This window comes from Alternaria viburni (assembly GCF_023758015.1).
Source record: "Alternaria viburni strain BMP 2772 chromosome Unknown scaffold_2, whole genome shotgun sequence".
NCBI classification, from domain to species: Eukaryota; Fungi; Ascomycota; class Dothideomycetes; order Pleosporales; family Pleosporaceae; genus Alternaria; species Alternaria viburni.
The window spans coordinates 850,794-866,804 of NW_026055771.1; the positions used below are offsets into that span (position 1 = coordinate 850,794).

The 16,011-nt window shown below is 52.5% G+C and overlaps 5 protein-coding genes across 5 annotated transcripts; 3 read left to right on the plus strand and 2 right to left on the minus strand.

Annotated features, from left to right (window-relative positions):
* Window positions 1–239: 239 nt before the first annotated feature.
* Window positions 240–978, minus strand: J4E79_001216 (uncharacterized protein; the record flags this gene model as incomplete). Its single annotated transcript, XM_049350126.1, has 3 exons — window positions 240–473; window positions 526–889; window positions 935–978. The coding sequence occupies 3 exons, from the start codon at window positions 976–978 to the stop codon at window positions 240–242; spliced, it is 642 nt and encodes a 213-aa protein (XP_049215285.1).
* Window positions 979–1,350: 372 nt separating this feature from the next.
* J4E79_001217 (uncharacterized protein) lies at window positions 1,351–3,619 on the plus strand (the record flags this gene model as incomplete). Its single annotated transcript, XM_049350127.1, has 2 exons — window positions 1,351–3,000; window positions 3,053–3,619. The coding sequence occupies 2 exons, from the start codon at window positions 1,351–1,353 to the stop codon at window positions 3,617–3,619; spliced, it is 2,217 nt and encodes a 738-aa protein (XP_049215286.1).
* Window positions 3,620–6,595: 2,976 nt separating this feature from the next.
* J4E79_001218 (uncharacterized protein) lies at window positions 6,596–7,392 on the minus strand (the record flags this gene model as incomplete). Its single annotated transcript, XM_049350128.1, has 2 exons — window positions 6,596–7,280; window positions 7,361–7,392. 2 exons carry the CDS (start codon window positions 7,390–7,392, stop codon window positions 6,596–6,598), a joined length of 717 nt encoding a protein of 238 aa, XP_049215287.1.
* A 1,162-nt stretch (window positions 7,393–8,554) lies between these two features.
* J4E79_001219 (uncharacterized protein) lies at window positions 8,555–12,215 on the plus strand (the record flags this gene model as incomplete). The annotated part of the gene is made up of 4 exons (XM_049350129.1): window positions 8,555–8,656; window positions 8,949–9,329; window positions 10,079–11,466; window positions 11,528–12,215. The coding sequence occupies 4 exons, from the start codon at window positions 8,555–8,557 to the stop codon at window positions 12,213–12,215; spliced, it is 2,559 nt and encodes an 852-aa protein (XP_049215288.1).
* Window positions 12,216–13,492: 1,277 nt separating this feature from the next.
* Window positions 13,493–15,610, plus strand: J4E79_001220 (uncharacterized protein; the record flags this gene model as incomplete). The annotated part of the gene is made up of 6 exons (XM_049350130.1): window positions 13,493–13,676; window positions 13,741–13,765; window positions 13,814–14,075; window positions 14,123–14,249; window positions 14,301–14,765; window positions 14,817–15,610. 6 exons carry the CDS (start codon window positions 13,493–13,495, stop codon window positions 15,608–15,610), a joined length of 1,857 nt encoding a protein of 618 aa, XP_049215289.1.
* Between the last annotated feature and the right edge of the window lie 401 nt (window positions 15,611–16,011).

The following is a 16,011-nucleotide window of genomic DNA, read 5'->3' on the forward strand; positions in this document are numbered from 1 at the left end:
AAGAGAAGGCGAGACTGGCGTAGACGGCAAACATGCAAGACGCCGCATCATTGCCCATGTTTCGCACACGTCGTCATCATCTGCAGAAACCCGTGGAACAACTTCGCAGATAGAATCCTGTGTATATGCGTAGATGTAGCAAACATGCACCATGCTAAGTGCCACACGGTCCACGCGATGCCAGCAAAACACCCCAACGCCACGCTCTAATGCAATCTATGCGCCAATGCAATGTCTCATCATGCCAGCATGGGCTGCGATGCCTGCTCGGCAGCCCTTTCCCTCGCCCTTCTCGCCGCTCTGTCCTTGGCCATCTGCGCCTTCTCTTCGGGTGTGAACTGTGGTTGGGCAACGGGCGCGTCGGGCAGTGCAGGCACGGTGCCGTTGACCTCGGCTTCGAGAGCATCGAGCTCGTCTTCGACTTCGTCTTCGTCTTGGTTCGACATTTTGTTCGCGAGGAGTTCGCTGATTTCCTGTTGCGCGTGTCAGCACCCATCTGGTTAGAAGCGTAGGGATGTGACGCACCTCTTGATAAGCCCGAGCCTCTTCGTTCTCACCCAGCAACTTCTCCACATTCTCTATGCCGCCCATCTCCTTGTGTATCTCCTTGAGCACTGCCGTTCCCTGTTGCAGACCGAACAGGACATCCTTCTGGACTAGAGCGAATTCGACATCACTCGTCAGGATCTCGAGCTGCGCTAGCTGAGCATCAGTCTTGGATAAGAGACCCTCCTGGTACTTCTTTCTCCTCAGCGCTAGCTTCGCCTTATTCGTATCGCCTTTGGCTAAGCACTCTTTAGCGATCTCCTTCTCGCGATCGGTCAGGACGGTGATGCGCTTCTGGTACTGTCGTAGCTTATCGCGCTGGTTCTTCATATCCAGGATCGCCCTGGCCCGTCAGCAGCGCTTAAATGGGGTGGAGATCATAACTCACTTATCCTGGGCTGAGATCTTGTTCGCGCTGGTTGAGTTGCCCATATTGCTGCGAGATCCATGAGGGATGGGAGTTGCGCATGCGACATGACCCTGTGCCTTGATTGACGTATGCGGGCTAGAGCTAAGCTAAGCTCGGCGCTACTCTTCCTTATCGATAGCCGTCGCGAACTTTTTTGGTGATGCGACAGCCACGCGCAACATTACCGTTGCATACCAATTCACCGTGCAAGTCTCGTGTCGCAGCCCAGTCACCATTGTATCAGTACCAGGCTTCACTGGCTGTACAAGATCCAGGAGTCTTCGAGCCTTATCCATTGTCGGGTGCTTAGAAAGGTCCAGCACTCCAACTACGCCAGGCGAATATATCGAAGTCTGTACCTATTTTCTGACTCAAATCCTACCATCGTGGTCGCCATGGTCTCAAAAGGTCGGCCATCTCTTCAGGCTGGCCTCGATAAGGAGGTGTACCAAGTAGTCCGCAAATACCTGGACGAAAAGGGTGAGTCGGCGCTGAAGCTCCGGTTATCTACGGTATACGACTACATACAGCGATCAAACTCGAGCTTGAAGAGGCGGCCCAAGAAGCAGATTGAGGACTCTATTGACCGCGTGATTGACGTTATCCGCGAAGACGAAGAATCCGACGACGAAGACGAGATGGCCGAACTTGAAGGAGACTTTACCATGGACGAGCCAAAGGAGAAGAAGGATCGATCAAGCGATTGGATGAACAAGCAAATTGTCAATCAATGGGCGATTCCGCCTGCTGCAAATGCGGAAAAGAGTGAGAAGAGCAAGAAGCGGGATAGTGGAAAGTCGAAAGAAGAGAGGGAGGCCAAGAGGCAGAAGAAGGCAGGGGCGCAGGAGAACAAGATCGACACTGCGGCTCCTACAGGTGTTACACTTGAAGATATAGGGGGTGTTGAGAAGGTCATGACGCAACTCAAAGAGCATCTGGTACTCCCGCTTCTCTGCCCACAAGAATACGCCAACCGTAAGATCCCAATACCACGCGGTATACTCCTCCATGGACCACCTGGATGCGGTAAAACAGTCATAAGTCGAGCCTTCGCTGCCGAAATCGGCGTCCCCTTTATCGAGATTCTGGGCCCATCCGTCGTGTCAGGCATGTCTGGAGAATCCGAGAAGCAAGTACGAGAACACTTCGAGAAGGCCAAGGAGGTTGCACCATGTCTGATCTTCATCGACGAAATCGACGTCATTGCGCCTAAGCGCGACAGTGCACAAAGTCAAATGGAGAAGAGAATAGTTGCCCAGCTTCTCATATCCATGGACAGTCTGGCTATGGAAGGCAACAATGGCAAGCCTGTTATCGTACTCGCCGCTACCAACCGCCCTGATAGTCTTGATCCAGCCCTGCGTCGAGGAGGCCGATTCGATACCGAAATCAACATGGGTGTACCCAACGAGCTTATGCGACGGTCTATACTCCAAGCTCTAACGCGCGAACCAAAGCTCGCGGAGAACGTCGACTTTGGTGTACTAGCGAAACGGACAGCTGGATTCGTAGGTGCCGATTTGAAGGATCTGGTTAGCAAAGCAGGTACATGGTCTATGGATCAGTATCGACGAGCACTCGAGAAGCAAGCGGCCGACGCAGAGACTACAATGGACATTGACGACGGTCTTTCGCTAAACGCGGATAGTCGGGTGTACCAATCTATTCGGCGTCTGATTACCCGCGTCAAGGATACGGAAGCTCCACGGCCTGAGGGCTTCGAAGATACAGTAATCTCGATGGAAGCTTTTGAGGCCGTACTTCCTACTATCACCCCATCATCAAAGCGAGAAGGCTTTGCCACTGTGCCGGACACTACATGGCGAGATGTCGGAGCGCTGGCAGGTGTTCGCGAAGAGCTCGAGATGGCTATTTGCGAGCCCATCAAAGATCCGGCCAAGTTTGCCAAATTTGGTATCTCAGCCCCCACTGGAGTGCTACTGTGGGGACCGCCTGGTTGCGGTAAGACACTTCTGGCCAAGGCGGTGGCTGCGGAATCCAAAGCAAACTTCATCAGCGTCAAGGGGCCAGAGCTTCTGAACAAGGTACGTTACAAAATGGCCTTCAAAAGACATTCCGCATACTAACAAGTTCCAGTACGTTGGAGAGTCCGAAAGGGCCCTACGCCAGGTGTTCATGCGCGCCCGCTCTTCCGTACCGTGTGTCATCTTCTTTGATGAGCTGGACGCCCTCGTTCCGAAACGCTCCACCGAGCTCCACGAAGCTTCCGCCCGCGTTGTGAACACACTGCTCACAGAGCTCGACGGCCTGTCCATGCGCGAAGGCATATATCTCATCGCTGCTACCAACCGGCCCGAGATGATAGACGAGGCAATGCTCCGACCCGGGCGCTTGGAGACCCTACTTTACGTCGAATTGCCCAAGCCAGAAGAGCGTGTGGATATCCTGAAGGCGCTCATTCGGCAACGCGGCGTTCTCAGCGACAAGCTCGCCGGAATCGGTCGCCAAGACGTATGCAATAACTTCTCCGGTGCTGATTTGGAGAGTTTGTTGCGCAAAGCCGGACAACACGCGCTTCGAAGACGCAGCGAGGTGGTCGAGGAGTTTGATTTCGTCGAGGCGGCTAAGACCGTCAGGCCGAGTGTCGGCGATGTGAAGCACTATGAGAATCTAAGGGAGAAATTTGAGACAAAGCTTTGGTAGAGCCTGGACGTACTCACTGTATATTTGTTGACTTTCGAAATAATATCCGCCAATGTATCCATCCGCTACTTCATGATTTACACATCGTCCTCATAAGTCACCAACGTATCTCCCTAGCTATTGCCAACTACGCGTCCATCATCTGGAATCCCAATGCCCCGTTGTACCCTTCTCTCGCCTTGAACTTCTTCTTGAACCAGCTTTTCAACCCACGTCCACTCGCTTCGTCATGATGGTGCTCGTCTTCTTGGCTCTCCTTACTATCGCCACTGGGCCGCCAGTCCTTCCTCGGCGCTCCTGGAGTCAACGGCGCATCGCTCGCAACGACGCCAACATCGCTTTCCTTACTCCTCCGATCCCCTTTGCCACCCAGCATTCCCGTCGCACTACCAAACGTGAAGAAAGTCGGGGTTCCCATGAATGTCGGTGAAACTGGCGGCGACCAAATCGCCCTCGCGCTCCCTTCACTAGCGCTCAAGAAACTCGATACGGTGGGTGATCTCTCCGGAAAGCCTGATACTGTTGGCGACGTTGCCGCGCTCCATCCAGCGACTTCAGCCAACGCGCAGTCGAAACAGCCGCTGTTGTCGGTGCTTTCTTTGTAGCGCAATTTATACCTTCGACAGGAGCGGCCGGTGGCGGGTTGACGTTCACGGGGTGTGAGTATGGCGCAGTAGTCCCAGCGGAGAAGGGTGGCGTGGGCGCAGTGGCGGTAACGAGTGTTGATTTCGATGCACATGTTGACCGGCGTGTTGTTGGCGCTATCTGGATTCAATTCTCGAACAATAGCAGAGCGATCTATTCTATAATTCTCAATAGCTGAGACTAGGCTGTGACAAATTACGTGATTAATATCGAGGAGAAGGGGTTATTATGATAGAGAGAAGTAGGAGATGACGCATTATTAGATCGGCTCAGTGAGAAAGTAGCACACCAAAGGCTTGATTGATGCTTTCTCCACTTTAACGTGATTGCGAAATAGGATTGTGAAGAGAAGCGTGCTGCGCTTGATTATCGTGAAAACGCTTCCATGCTCCTTCGAACTACTGTGCACGAACTGTCGTGGTTCGTTCGCATGTATAATGAACTTTACAATCATGCGTCCGTGACTTCACGTCTCCCGCTGGTTGCGAACGTTATGTCAATTTCTTCCATCGAACACAATGCTCGAGTGACCAGATCGCAAGTAGTTTACTCATTTTATATGGTGTCCACACGCCCTACTAGCCTCAACATTTCTAACAATGACGCTTTCGATACCGCGGAGAAGAACTGACTCTCTGTCTACTCTTTCCGGTAACTCTGACAGATGTCGAAAACTGCGGATTTACCACCGAGCCAATGTTGTTTCGAGCCGTAAGTCCTGCTTCCACGGAGGGAGATGGCTCTACAATATGTCTTCTTCGAGTAACTTCGGAACACATTCGTTGAAGACTGCGGTCGTAGGACCGAGCCAATACAGTTCCATAGCGCGGTTCGAAGAAGCAAGGCCTGCGAAGATACGTAACAATATATCTGTTTTGAGTAATCGAACTGGACATCTATCGAAGACTGCGGACACAAGGCCGAGCCAATGCTTTGCTTTTGTCGCGACTTCATCACTACGCATCGCGGAAGTAAGCACCGCATTTCCTGATCAACATCCTGAAACGGTGAGAATATGAGACCGCCCCATTCTTTTCCAAACAACTTACTTGTTCTAGAACATGGCAGGCAACAGCGTCGTTCGTAGCGGACGGCAAAACCGACAAACGAGAAGCGACCTTCACTATCACCGCCTGAAAAGGAAGATCGCATCGAGATCTCGAGTCGACCAGGAAGTGCGAAGCGAAGGTGCGGGTACACCATGCTGGTGCCCGCCTAGTGCAGAGGCCACACGGCTCCGCGGAGTATCGACCTAAGTACCTAAAGTGCTTGTGGACTGTCTTGAATTCCAAACGGTGCAGGTCACACAGCGTATCAATCTACCCATCGAGCCTCAAAGTACCTGACAGTCGAGCCGCAAAGAATAGTTCGGCCAGGGTTACGTAAGGGCTGTACTGCAGATCAATGCAGCCAGTAGTGGAGCACCGTCGGCAAAACCTACCGAGCCTTGGAGTGACAGATTTCCAGATCACGATTGGACACAGTCTTGGATGTAATCATCATGTTCACTCTTGCATCACATCTGCGTTAGGTCTTCCCATTTGCAGAGTTCCGATCCAGGTGCTCGTGCGAAGTCCAGACAGCTAAGACATCGTATCTAAGCAGTAATGCTATCTAGCTGCATTTCCGTGATTTAGGACTCGCTTCAAACTTACATAGTCGCCGTCCATCCTCACGCTGCTTCCGAAAGTGGAAGCTTCGATGCGTCGCGTTGGAGGCAGGTGGCGCAGACGGCGGAAGGCGCCGAAGTAGTGGCTGCTAGTGATGCGCGACTCCTTTTCCTTGTAAGCATGTAGTAATGCGCATTCCTTGGGTGCGTGCACTGTACAGTATCTGCCTTGAGGATAGACAACAGAGAGGCGGTGGAGGAGGTTCACACCGAGCTAATCAGAACGTACGCAGAGCAGTGGATCAGTGTAAGTCTGACATAAGCATTGCAGCTCTTGCATGCTTTCGGTAATTGGCATGCATGGGTTCGTTAACGGAATTAGTCTGCGTGGGTCTTGTGCATGTATGCATATGGCAGCCGCGGAACAACAAGACCGTCGCGACCGACCTGTCGTTCGATTCTCGTATGATCTATCACAGCTCGCAGGGATTAGCGCTCATTGTGGTCCCGTTGTTGCAGTATGAAGAGGAGACTTCGTATATGAATTCATACTTGCATGTATCATACGCTAGTGGTAAGCTGCGGGAGGGGCCGGACCACATTGAGCTTGGAACGATGTAAAGGTTGCGTAAGTGCTATCCGTGCTATCCACAAGACTTAAGGACGTCTTCGTTACATGCCGCTTCCCCTCACTCCGACTCTTTCAACACTCATTTCGTTGTTCAATACCGATAGTCATATCCTCCCTCTCGTTCGAGCGTCCCCAAGCCCCTCGGCCCCTCAGCGTTCATGACACTCTCTGGATGGCCCATGATAATAGCTTGCCTAGCCCCAAAGGACCCACCATCGTTGTCATCGTCCACTGGCACGGTCAAGTCGCCCTCCCTTTCTCCTCCGCCTTCTCCCTCCCACTTCAAGAACTTCTCAAACGCGGCGGTGCCGCGTATGCTACCGGTCTTGTCGTATCGCTGAATCATGTTGCGCATATGGCCTATCTCGCGTGCGCAATCTTTGCAGACCACCATGTCCCTACTAACATGCGTGCGCTTAATAGGGTTTGCACATTTCACAGCTGCGAGCTGATGGTCTGGCAAGGTGCTGTAGTCCAGCGTCATGGTATAGTTGTAGGACCCCGAGCTTGAGTCTGAAGTTCGGGGCGTTGTCGTGCCTGACGGGCCCGAAACGGCGCGGCGCGAATTCGTCGACGCATTAGTGGAAGACCGCGAAAGCTGTCCGCTCAGCGAAAAGAAGCGTCGCGTGGATGAGCTGCGCTTTGGTGGTGATGCATAGTTTGCTGTGGGCGAGGAGATTGGTGGAGAGTTGGGCCCTCGGAGCGCGTTCAGATTCTGAATCGCCGTGTCGCACAGCGTCCATGGAAGCGTATGCGATTCGCCAATGTGGCCGCAACTACATACAAAGTTATCAGAGAGGCTACTTTCCAGATTGACTGCTCTCCCACAAAGGTACCGCGAACCACAAGGACTTACCCATTATGCTGCGAATAGTTGTGGTAGCACATGGCAAACTTCGCGACTGCAAAGAGGTATGACGTAGTAACCCAGTTTCGAGCTTAAGTGGTGCCGTGGATTGAGGTATGCAGGGGTCCGTAGGGTCGTTCAACAGGACGCAGCCAGACCCTGAGTTATAAACCGCGAAGCTTTTTTTGATGAGTGAATGGACTTGCACATGACAGTTGTATTATGCGTAGATAAATCTCCAACTGTCAGCTATGACTTATCGCATGCTGTCAATCCGCTCTCGTATCCTGCCATGGTGCCTTGTTTACTGAGTGGAGCGGTGAAGTGATTTGCACAAGGGTCGAGTTGGTCACGTGCCGTCGACGTGGCAGTCTATGGCAAGACGTGATGCTCTGTGTCTCAGATTATAGGCGCTGACCATCCCTGGATGCGCAAGTTTCTGGCATTGATACGCCAGGAGAAAAGCCCAGCTGTGTACCGCTCGGTCACTGTAAGTGGCTCTTCACCTAGAGTGCGAATAGCAAAGTGACTCGAGCGATGAATGTTACAGCGCTTCATCTAGTCTTATTTTCCTTTTCGCTCAGTATAGGAGTTCATACTAGACTTGGGGTGACCATCCGACAGCCCTTGCGCTTCGTATTCAATGTGGCAGGCCAGACTGCGATGATGTCATACTCTCGGAGATCTGCTCATGGTTCGCATCGCTGCGTGATGTAGGCGTCGAGAAATCTTGAATTGTTATCGCAGGATTCGGCCCTACGTGAAACCGTGGCATGAGATTTCACAGGGTGTCGTGAAAGAGTGGTGCAGCAGAGTCAATGTGCGAGCGATGATGCCGGCCTAGCGCAAGCGCGAAGCGCTGGCCGCTCTTGCTAATGGATGGACGTGTCTGTTCGCGTCTCCTGCGACCAACACATTCAACACCACAATACATCCCACCATCAAGCCATCTAGCATCATGGACATCATCGTAACGCAGAGTGTAGGAGCGTGTGGTTGGGTACGCTCGAAAGTCTATACTTGATCGTACTGACGCGTCGTCGCGGGGTAATCCCAAGGTTGCGGACGCACCTCCTGAGTCCCTCCGGAATTTCACCAGTCCAACCCGCAATCCCGCTCCGGCCTCTCATGTACTACCCTCAAGAAGCGGAGGAAGACATGCTGTCCCAGAACAAGTCATGAGGTGTTGCGCGACATAGCAACATGTGCGCTTCACAAGAACACGTTCTCGACCTCGACACCACCTGGGCATCTCGAAAGAGCCAAACTTTACGATTTCCCAATGTCGTGATCGTTCCGTATCAGGTATGCGGAGCCACGGTACCTCGGATAGGCTGTGCTTCGGCTCCTCAAGTATCACGAGCCAGGAACGAGGCCATAACATTGCTGCAAGTATAGCAATGTATGCGTAACGTAGCCGGCTAACCCGCTTGCTGTTTGTTCTACGCTTTCGATCAGTCTCTTTCGGTATCCTCACTTCGCGTCAACTGTTGTTGTACTTCTAGCTTACACTAACGCCCCGTGGACTTTAGCGACAATGTGTTGTATAGTATAGTATCAAACCGAATGGCTACTGCAATACACTGACGGTCATTAGTTCTCCGCACTGCGCAATCGGCGAGCACGCGAACCACAGGCAGTCGGCAACGAAACCTCGCAAGCCACCGCGGGCTTATCGACTCCCAAGAAGCCGCCCTTTCGTCTCATCAAGTCAAATCCAGTCGCCAGCATCGAGCCTGTGCAACCAATAGACACTGCCATCCCTCTTCCGCCGAAATACCGATCGCGTGGTTTGAACACACCCAGGGTCCAGGATGTGACCGATCCTGCGATTCGGGCCTTGCTCTTTGGTCCTCTCGCTCAGATCGATCATCATCAGCATTATGGCACAGGATACGATGAGAGGCCAGATTTGATCCAACACGATTCTGCGTCCTCTGCGCATCACGAGTCTACGCGCTTCGGAAACAACGATTCAGTAGGCAGCGTACAACCGAGCTCTACAAGTTCCACAAAGGATGACAATGAGAGTGGAAAAACAGAGAGTGTCTCGCCTAGAAGTCACAGCTCTTCTGAGTGTGCGGGCACTGACGGCAGCGGCTTCAATGGGGGAGCTAGTGCTAGCTATAGTGACACAAGCGGCAGTGGTGGAGCTGGGCATACCTCAGATGCAGTGTACGATCAGGTGCTTTGAATCCACTCACGCGCGAGCCTCGTATCACCCTATCTTGTTGCCTTCTTATTGCCTTGTTGAAATCTTGTTGAGGTGCGGGGCGTTGCTTACGGTCTCTAGCCAATTGTATGGGAGGCTGTTGTGTAGCCTGAGGTTCACCGGTCTCATCAGGCATCCATCAACGAGTAGCCATATATCCGGCGACACTCTCGTCAGACTCTGCTCAAGACATAAGCTTGACGGGTTCTGCAACTTGGATCACTACTTCAACATTGTCATCTGTTCCGACAGTTTCCAGCACTGTGAACTTGCGATTCCTCGACTGTAATCTCCCCTGTCCACGCTCAGCCTTGCCAGAGCATCCATACGTTCACTTCTTTGCACACTCGTCTACTGAGAAGATGTGCGGTTATCCTCCTATACCACCGCAACACGATGTCAGTAGCCAACGATCGCGACGTACACGACGCGAGGCAAGGCCTGTGCCGAACCAACAGATGGTTAGACACCACCGCTGCATCTTGAACTCCCAGTGACCCACTAATTCACTTTAGATGATGTATCAAGGCCCCTGGGATCCAAGCTTAGGTCCGCCACCTGGGTTCGCTCCGCATGCGTACCTTCCAGGTGAACAGCTGCCCGCCGCAGACGACCTGACGGAGGCCGTCGAGACGGGCAAGCGCTGCGACTACCGAGACATATACCGCGTCCCGACCGATGAGGATCCGAACAGATACCACTGGGTGGATGAGAAGCCGCCGGTATACGGTGCTACAGGAGACAAACTTCGCACGAAGAAAGCACGGGAAGCTTTCGCAGTAAACGTCTACCATCGTTTTGATGAGGTCCTGGATGAATGGAAAATCCATGAACTACGAATCAACAGCACGCTCCTTCACGCTGCGCTGGAAAAGATACTTGAAGGTTACCCAGGCTTGACACAGCATGAAATGAAGTCGTTCGCACCGCCATTTCTTCCGTTCATTCATCGATGGGAAGCGATGCTTAGCTTCAAGGATAATGTCGAACCAGAGTCGGAGACCGAGCAACATCTTGAGCTACTGCAGGAGGTCCTCGAGCCCCTCCTCAAGGAGTCTTTCGATAAGATCCGCGATGTAAAGACAACCGGGCATGTTGCGTTCCAGGACCTGAACTTGGTTCTTGTTCCCGCCATGATGGTTCTGGATCATAAGACAGACTCGGTCGGGATTGTTCGATATTGTAACCTTACGTGCATGCCTCCCCCAACGCCAAAGATGTTCTGGTCGATAGGCGTCGATGTGGTTGACTGGGATGGAAGGCGATGCGGTCTTCTTGCTCAACCGAAACACGTGTTCCAGTATCAGGGCTTACGAGCCTTGACTGCGTTGGATGTATCACCTCTCAAAGATCTTCCTGATCAAGAAAGTATCCGCGAAAGACTCATTAAACGAGGCCGCCGGTTCGAAGAACTACGCGGCCATTTCTTCAAAGCCTTTACCGACCAACACGAAGAACGTGTAAACGAGCGGATGGTCATTGACGCACGAGCATACCACAAATACCAGCCCGCGAACCCGTTTCCAGAATACGCTAAACTGTCTGAGATAGGACAGCTAACGTGGGCCCAATCCATGGAGCGTTACTCCGCCAGTATACCAAGCACCCCGGGATCGCCAATCGAACTCGATCTTTCACCAATGACCGATGACGAATGCCTTCTCGCTGTGCACTATGTCAAGTGTTTTGACATTGAGAAGAAGAAGTGGGAGAAGCTAGATGTGACTAAGATTCACGAGATACCTTGGGCTGAGCATGCTTTCGACAGCTTAGTCCTCGATCAGGACGAGAAGGATCTGGTCTTGGCTCTGGTAGACCGCGATCAGTTCAAGCAAGGGAAGCCCTTCGATGACTTCGTCGTCGGCAAAGGCCAAGGCATGATTATGCTGCTTTGCGGCCCTCCGTAAGTAGCCCAGTGCGCACGGTCTGTGAGACATTTACTGACTTTAGACACCAACAAAAAGAGGCGTGGGTAAAACACTCACCGCAGAGACCGTCTCTGAGCACCTACGTCGCCCCCTCTATAAGCTCGGGGCTGGTGATCTGGGAATGACGGCGCGTGCCGTTGAGGATAGTTTGGAGAACGCGCTGAATCTGTGTGGACATTTCGGTGCTGTCCTGCTTCTCGACGAAGCTGATGTGTTCATGGAGGCGCGCACTGTGAACAATCTTCAACGCAACGAGCTTGTTTCAGTCTTCCTTCGCCTACTCGAATACTACAAGGGCATCATGATTCTGACCACGAATCGGATGCGCAGTATCGACACGGCTTTCGAATCTCGGATCGATATCACGCTGAGCTACAGCTCGCTCGGAGAAAGTGATCGCCTTCAAGTCTGGCGCAACTTCCTGGCTACTATCGATGCGCAGGATGTGGATATCGGAGAAGCTGAACTGGAGAGACTGGCAAAGCTCAACTTCAATGGCCGTCAGATCAAGAGCGCGATCAAGACTGCAAAGATCTTGGCGGCCAGAAAAAAGGAAAGACTGAGTGCAGAGCATCTCATGGTCGTGCTGAACTTGAGGCAGAAAGCACTCGGTATGATGGATAGTGGGGCAGATGATGATGAAGCCGGGAGGAGGGCAGACCGAGACGAAACTAGGAGCATGTGGTCGACAGCCACCGACACCGACAGTTCTCTTCCTATCTAGATTGGAGTCGGCCAAGTTTGTCAAATGCGATGTCGTCATTCCGAGTACACTGTTGTGTGAGCAGTCACGTCGGTCTCTCGAGGTAGGAGGTACCGACCGTTCATTCATTTGGAGTACATGCCTGCTGTCTCGTGCTCTTGGTCTTTAGGGTTGTTCTTCACCTCTGCAGACAGGTCTCGTAGGGTAGTCAGTCAATACTGAGCACTTGAGATCACATTGATTTACAGTGCGCTACAGCGAACACGACAATGAGTAAACACACTTGCCATGTAAGGCTTTCTTTTGGCTAGATGATTAACTATCAATCTGAATTCGTTTTGAACTAGGGCCACCCAAGGTGGCTCGCGACGCAACTTCGAGTTCGAATATGACGATTGCGTAGTGGACATGGATGCCATCAAACATTAGTCTAGTCCTTGGGCGATAGCGATGACATAGCCACCTGTAGTGCACTGCGTGTGTAGGGGCGCTACTCTCGAAAGGCCTCCCGTAACTTGACATCCATCTCCAAACCTTAACGCGAAACAAAGCTTACATCGCTCGGTTTCCCATATCGCATCGGCAGTCTCATACAGGCTGAGACTTCGTATTGCAAGATTGGCGCGGTTGTATCGCGCATTTGCATCGGATGTTTCCAAGTCGACAACGCGCAAGCTGCAAGCGAGCCCCCCTGGGCAAGATCCGTCCGGGCCGAGGTCCACTACCGCAGAAAACACGTGATATACACTCAACTGCGCCGCAACACGACAGCAAGATCCCGCAGATATCGGACAGGGCCGATAAACGCCCTCGTACAAGGCACGACATAATCGCCCTCAAGCCACTGAACACAGCCCGCTTCCAGCGAAGCACCGAACCGATGCAGCGAACCAATGGATTACCGGCTTCATCATGCCGATCCTTCAAGCCACACCGTGCACATAGACAGCGGTCCCGGGAAAACGCCAATACGGCTCACTCCCCGGATAAGGTCGGAGGATCTACTGGCGTCAGCCTCCGCCTCCGCTAATCTGCTTTTGCCTGAAAACTATCGCGTACACAGGATAAAAGCCGCCGAACCATTATAAATCGGAAACTCGCCAACGCGCCATGCGCTATATGTTGACGAATATCATGGACTGGTCTCGGCTGGGCCCTTGGTGTTGTTCAACACATCGGCAGATGCGGGCGGCCCGACCGCCGGTGTTATTACGGTTACCTCGACTTTCTCTGGGTACATATACGCAAGTACTCTTCTGTGAGGACGACAGACACAATTGCTGTTGTACGCTGTGATCATGCCTTCTCTTTTGAGTCTCGGAGTAACTGTCGCGCTTTCTGCGACTGGTCTTTTCGCACATCCACTCTCCAATGCGCAGCTCGTTTCGAGAGCGGAGGACCTTCTTCCAGAATACGACTATGTCATCGTAGGCGCCGGCGCGTCGGGTCTTACCGTTGCCAATCGACTTTCCGAGGATAAGGGTAGGCTTACACAGTAACCCGGTTTACGGAAAATACTAACGTCGTCCTGTTATAGATGTGACAGTACTCGTGATCGAGGCCGGCGATCTGTAAGTCTCATGAATACCACGCCCATCAAGTTGCTGATTTGTCTCCAGCGACCAGAACGAGGACTACGTCACCATTCCAGGTCTTGCAGGCGGTGCTGTAGGAACGAAGTATGACTGGAACACTTCGTATGCTCCGGACCAAGCACTAGACGGCCGCGTTGTCTCTATTCCACAAGGCAAGGTCGTGGGCGGGTCAACAAAGTTGAACCGCATGGTGTTCGATCGTGGCTCACAATCTGACTACGATGGGTGGGAGACTCTGGGAAACGAAGGTTGGAACTTTGAGACCTTCCTGAAGTACTTCAAAAAGGTTTGTTCTTTTCTACAGTTCTTTGATACTTTCTAACCAGTGTAAAGAACGAGAAATTCACACCACCAACTGCTGAGATCCAAGCCGAATACGACATTCAGGTCAACCCCGAATACCATGGCGACGAAGGATACATGGAAGTAACCTACTCTCCTTTCTTCTGGCCAACGACTAGTGAGTTTGACGCACCATTTTCATACGGCAAGATACTGATGACTATTTCAGAAAACCTCGTACAAGCTACCAAGGAGCTGGGAATCTCCATCAATGACCAGGCGACTGGGAATGCCTTCGGCGGTTATTTCTGCCCGCACAACATGGTCCCGATGAACTGGACACGCTCCTCCGCAGAAGAAGCTTACTATGCATCTGCCGAACCGCGCCCAAATTATCATCTTCTCACTGGCCGTCTTGTGATGCGCGTCCTTACGGAAAGCTGCAATGAGACGAACACGGTCAAGGCTACTGGTGTTGAGTTCTCGACTTCTGCAGATGCGGAGAGTCAACAGACCAAGGCCAAGCGAGAAGTCATCCTCGCTGCTGGCTCGTTGCATACACCCCAATTGTTGCAGGTTTCTGGAATTGGCGGAGCCTCTCTGCTCGAATCCATCAATGTGACCACCGTCGTTGATCTTCCGGCCGTCGGATACAACCTGCACGACCATCTTTCCGTCGCTGTGGTGAACGTCCGTAAGTAGGCCGTTATATGGTCTAGCTGAGGAGATACTGACATTGGCGCAGTCAACACTAGCGTTCTAACGAACACCCTGGCATCAAACACTACCTTCGCCGCTCAAGCTCGCGAGCAGTACGACAATGAGAAGTCCGGCCCACTAACCTCCCCGACCGGTGACTTCCTTCTCTTCCTGCCACTTCAAACCTATTCCAACGCCACGCAATCTATCTTGGCTCAAGCAGTCGCAGGTGGATCATCTGCCTCTCTCCCGGCTGATACCCCCGCTGAAGTCGCACGAGGCTATGAGGCACAGTTTGCTTCTCTCAACAAGAAGCTCCAAGCAAACGATTCCGCGATGATGGAGATCATCTGGGCCGACGGCGTCGTGGTGCTCGGACTTCAGCATCCGTACTCGCGTGGAAGCGTAAAGGCGAACTCATCCAGCATGTTCGATCGCCCAGTCGCAGATGTAGGGTTCCTCCGTAACGAAGTCGACACCGCACTCCTGCGCGAAGGTGTGCACTGGGCTCGCAAATTCGTTGCCACGCCATCTATTGCATCGCTCAATCCGTTCGAGGCTGTTCCAGGCAACAATGTCACCGCCTCTGCGGACATCGATGCTTTCATTCACAGCACCGCATCGACGCTATACCACCCGGCGGGCAGCTGCAAGATGGGTGCTAGAGAGGATGGCGGTGTTGTAGATCAAGAGCTGAAGGTCTACGGTGTGAACGGCCTGCGGGTCGTGGATGCCAGTGTCATGCCCATTCTTCCGGCTTCTCACATCATGACCACTGTGTATGCGACAGCGGAGAAGGCAGCAGATATTATCAAAGAAGCTGCGAAGGGAAAGTATTAAGGCAGGAAAGAAAGATGCGTTGAAGAGATAGGGTCAAAGCAATGCCAATTTTGACGATATCCGAATACCATCTTTTGTTTGAGAGGGAGCTATTTTGGTGAGGATGACGATGCACTGAACATGAGCTCACACAAGGTCTTCTCAAAGGTCTGAGAGAACATTCCACACGTGGGGTCCACGCGCGCATTGCACCAAAAACGTGCATAAGCTCCCAGGCGTCAGTCTGAGCTGAAAGCCTTTTTTGACGTGGATGGATCCCGCCTGGGCAATCATCCCCCGTCAGTGACTGAGGCTAACCCCTAAAAGGGTAAGTCACTAACCTCTTCGGTGGGACGGGCAGATTATCTCCCCGAGGAGACCACCAGTCTCTCCGCACTCAGCGTCAGGCCTGCATCTCGAAG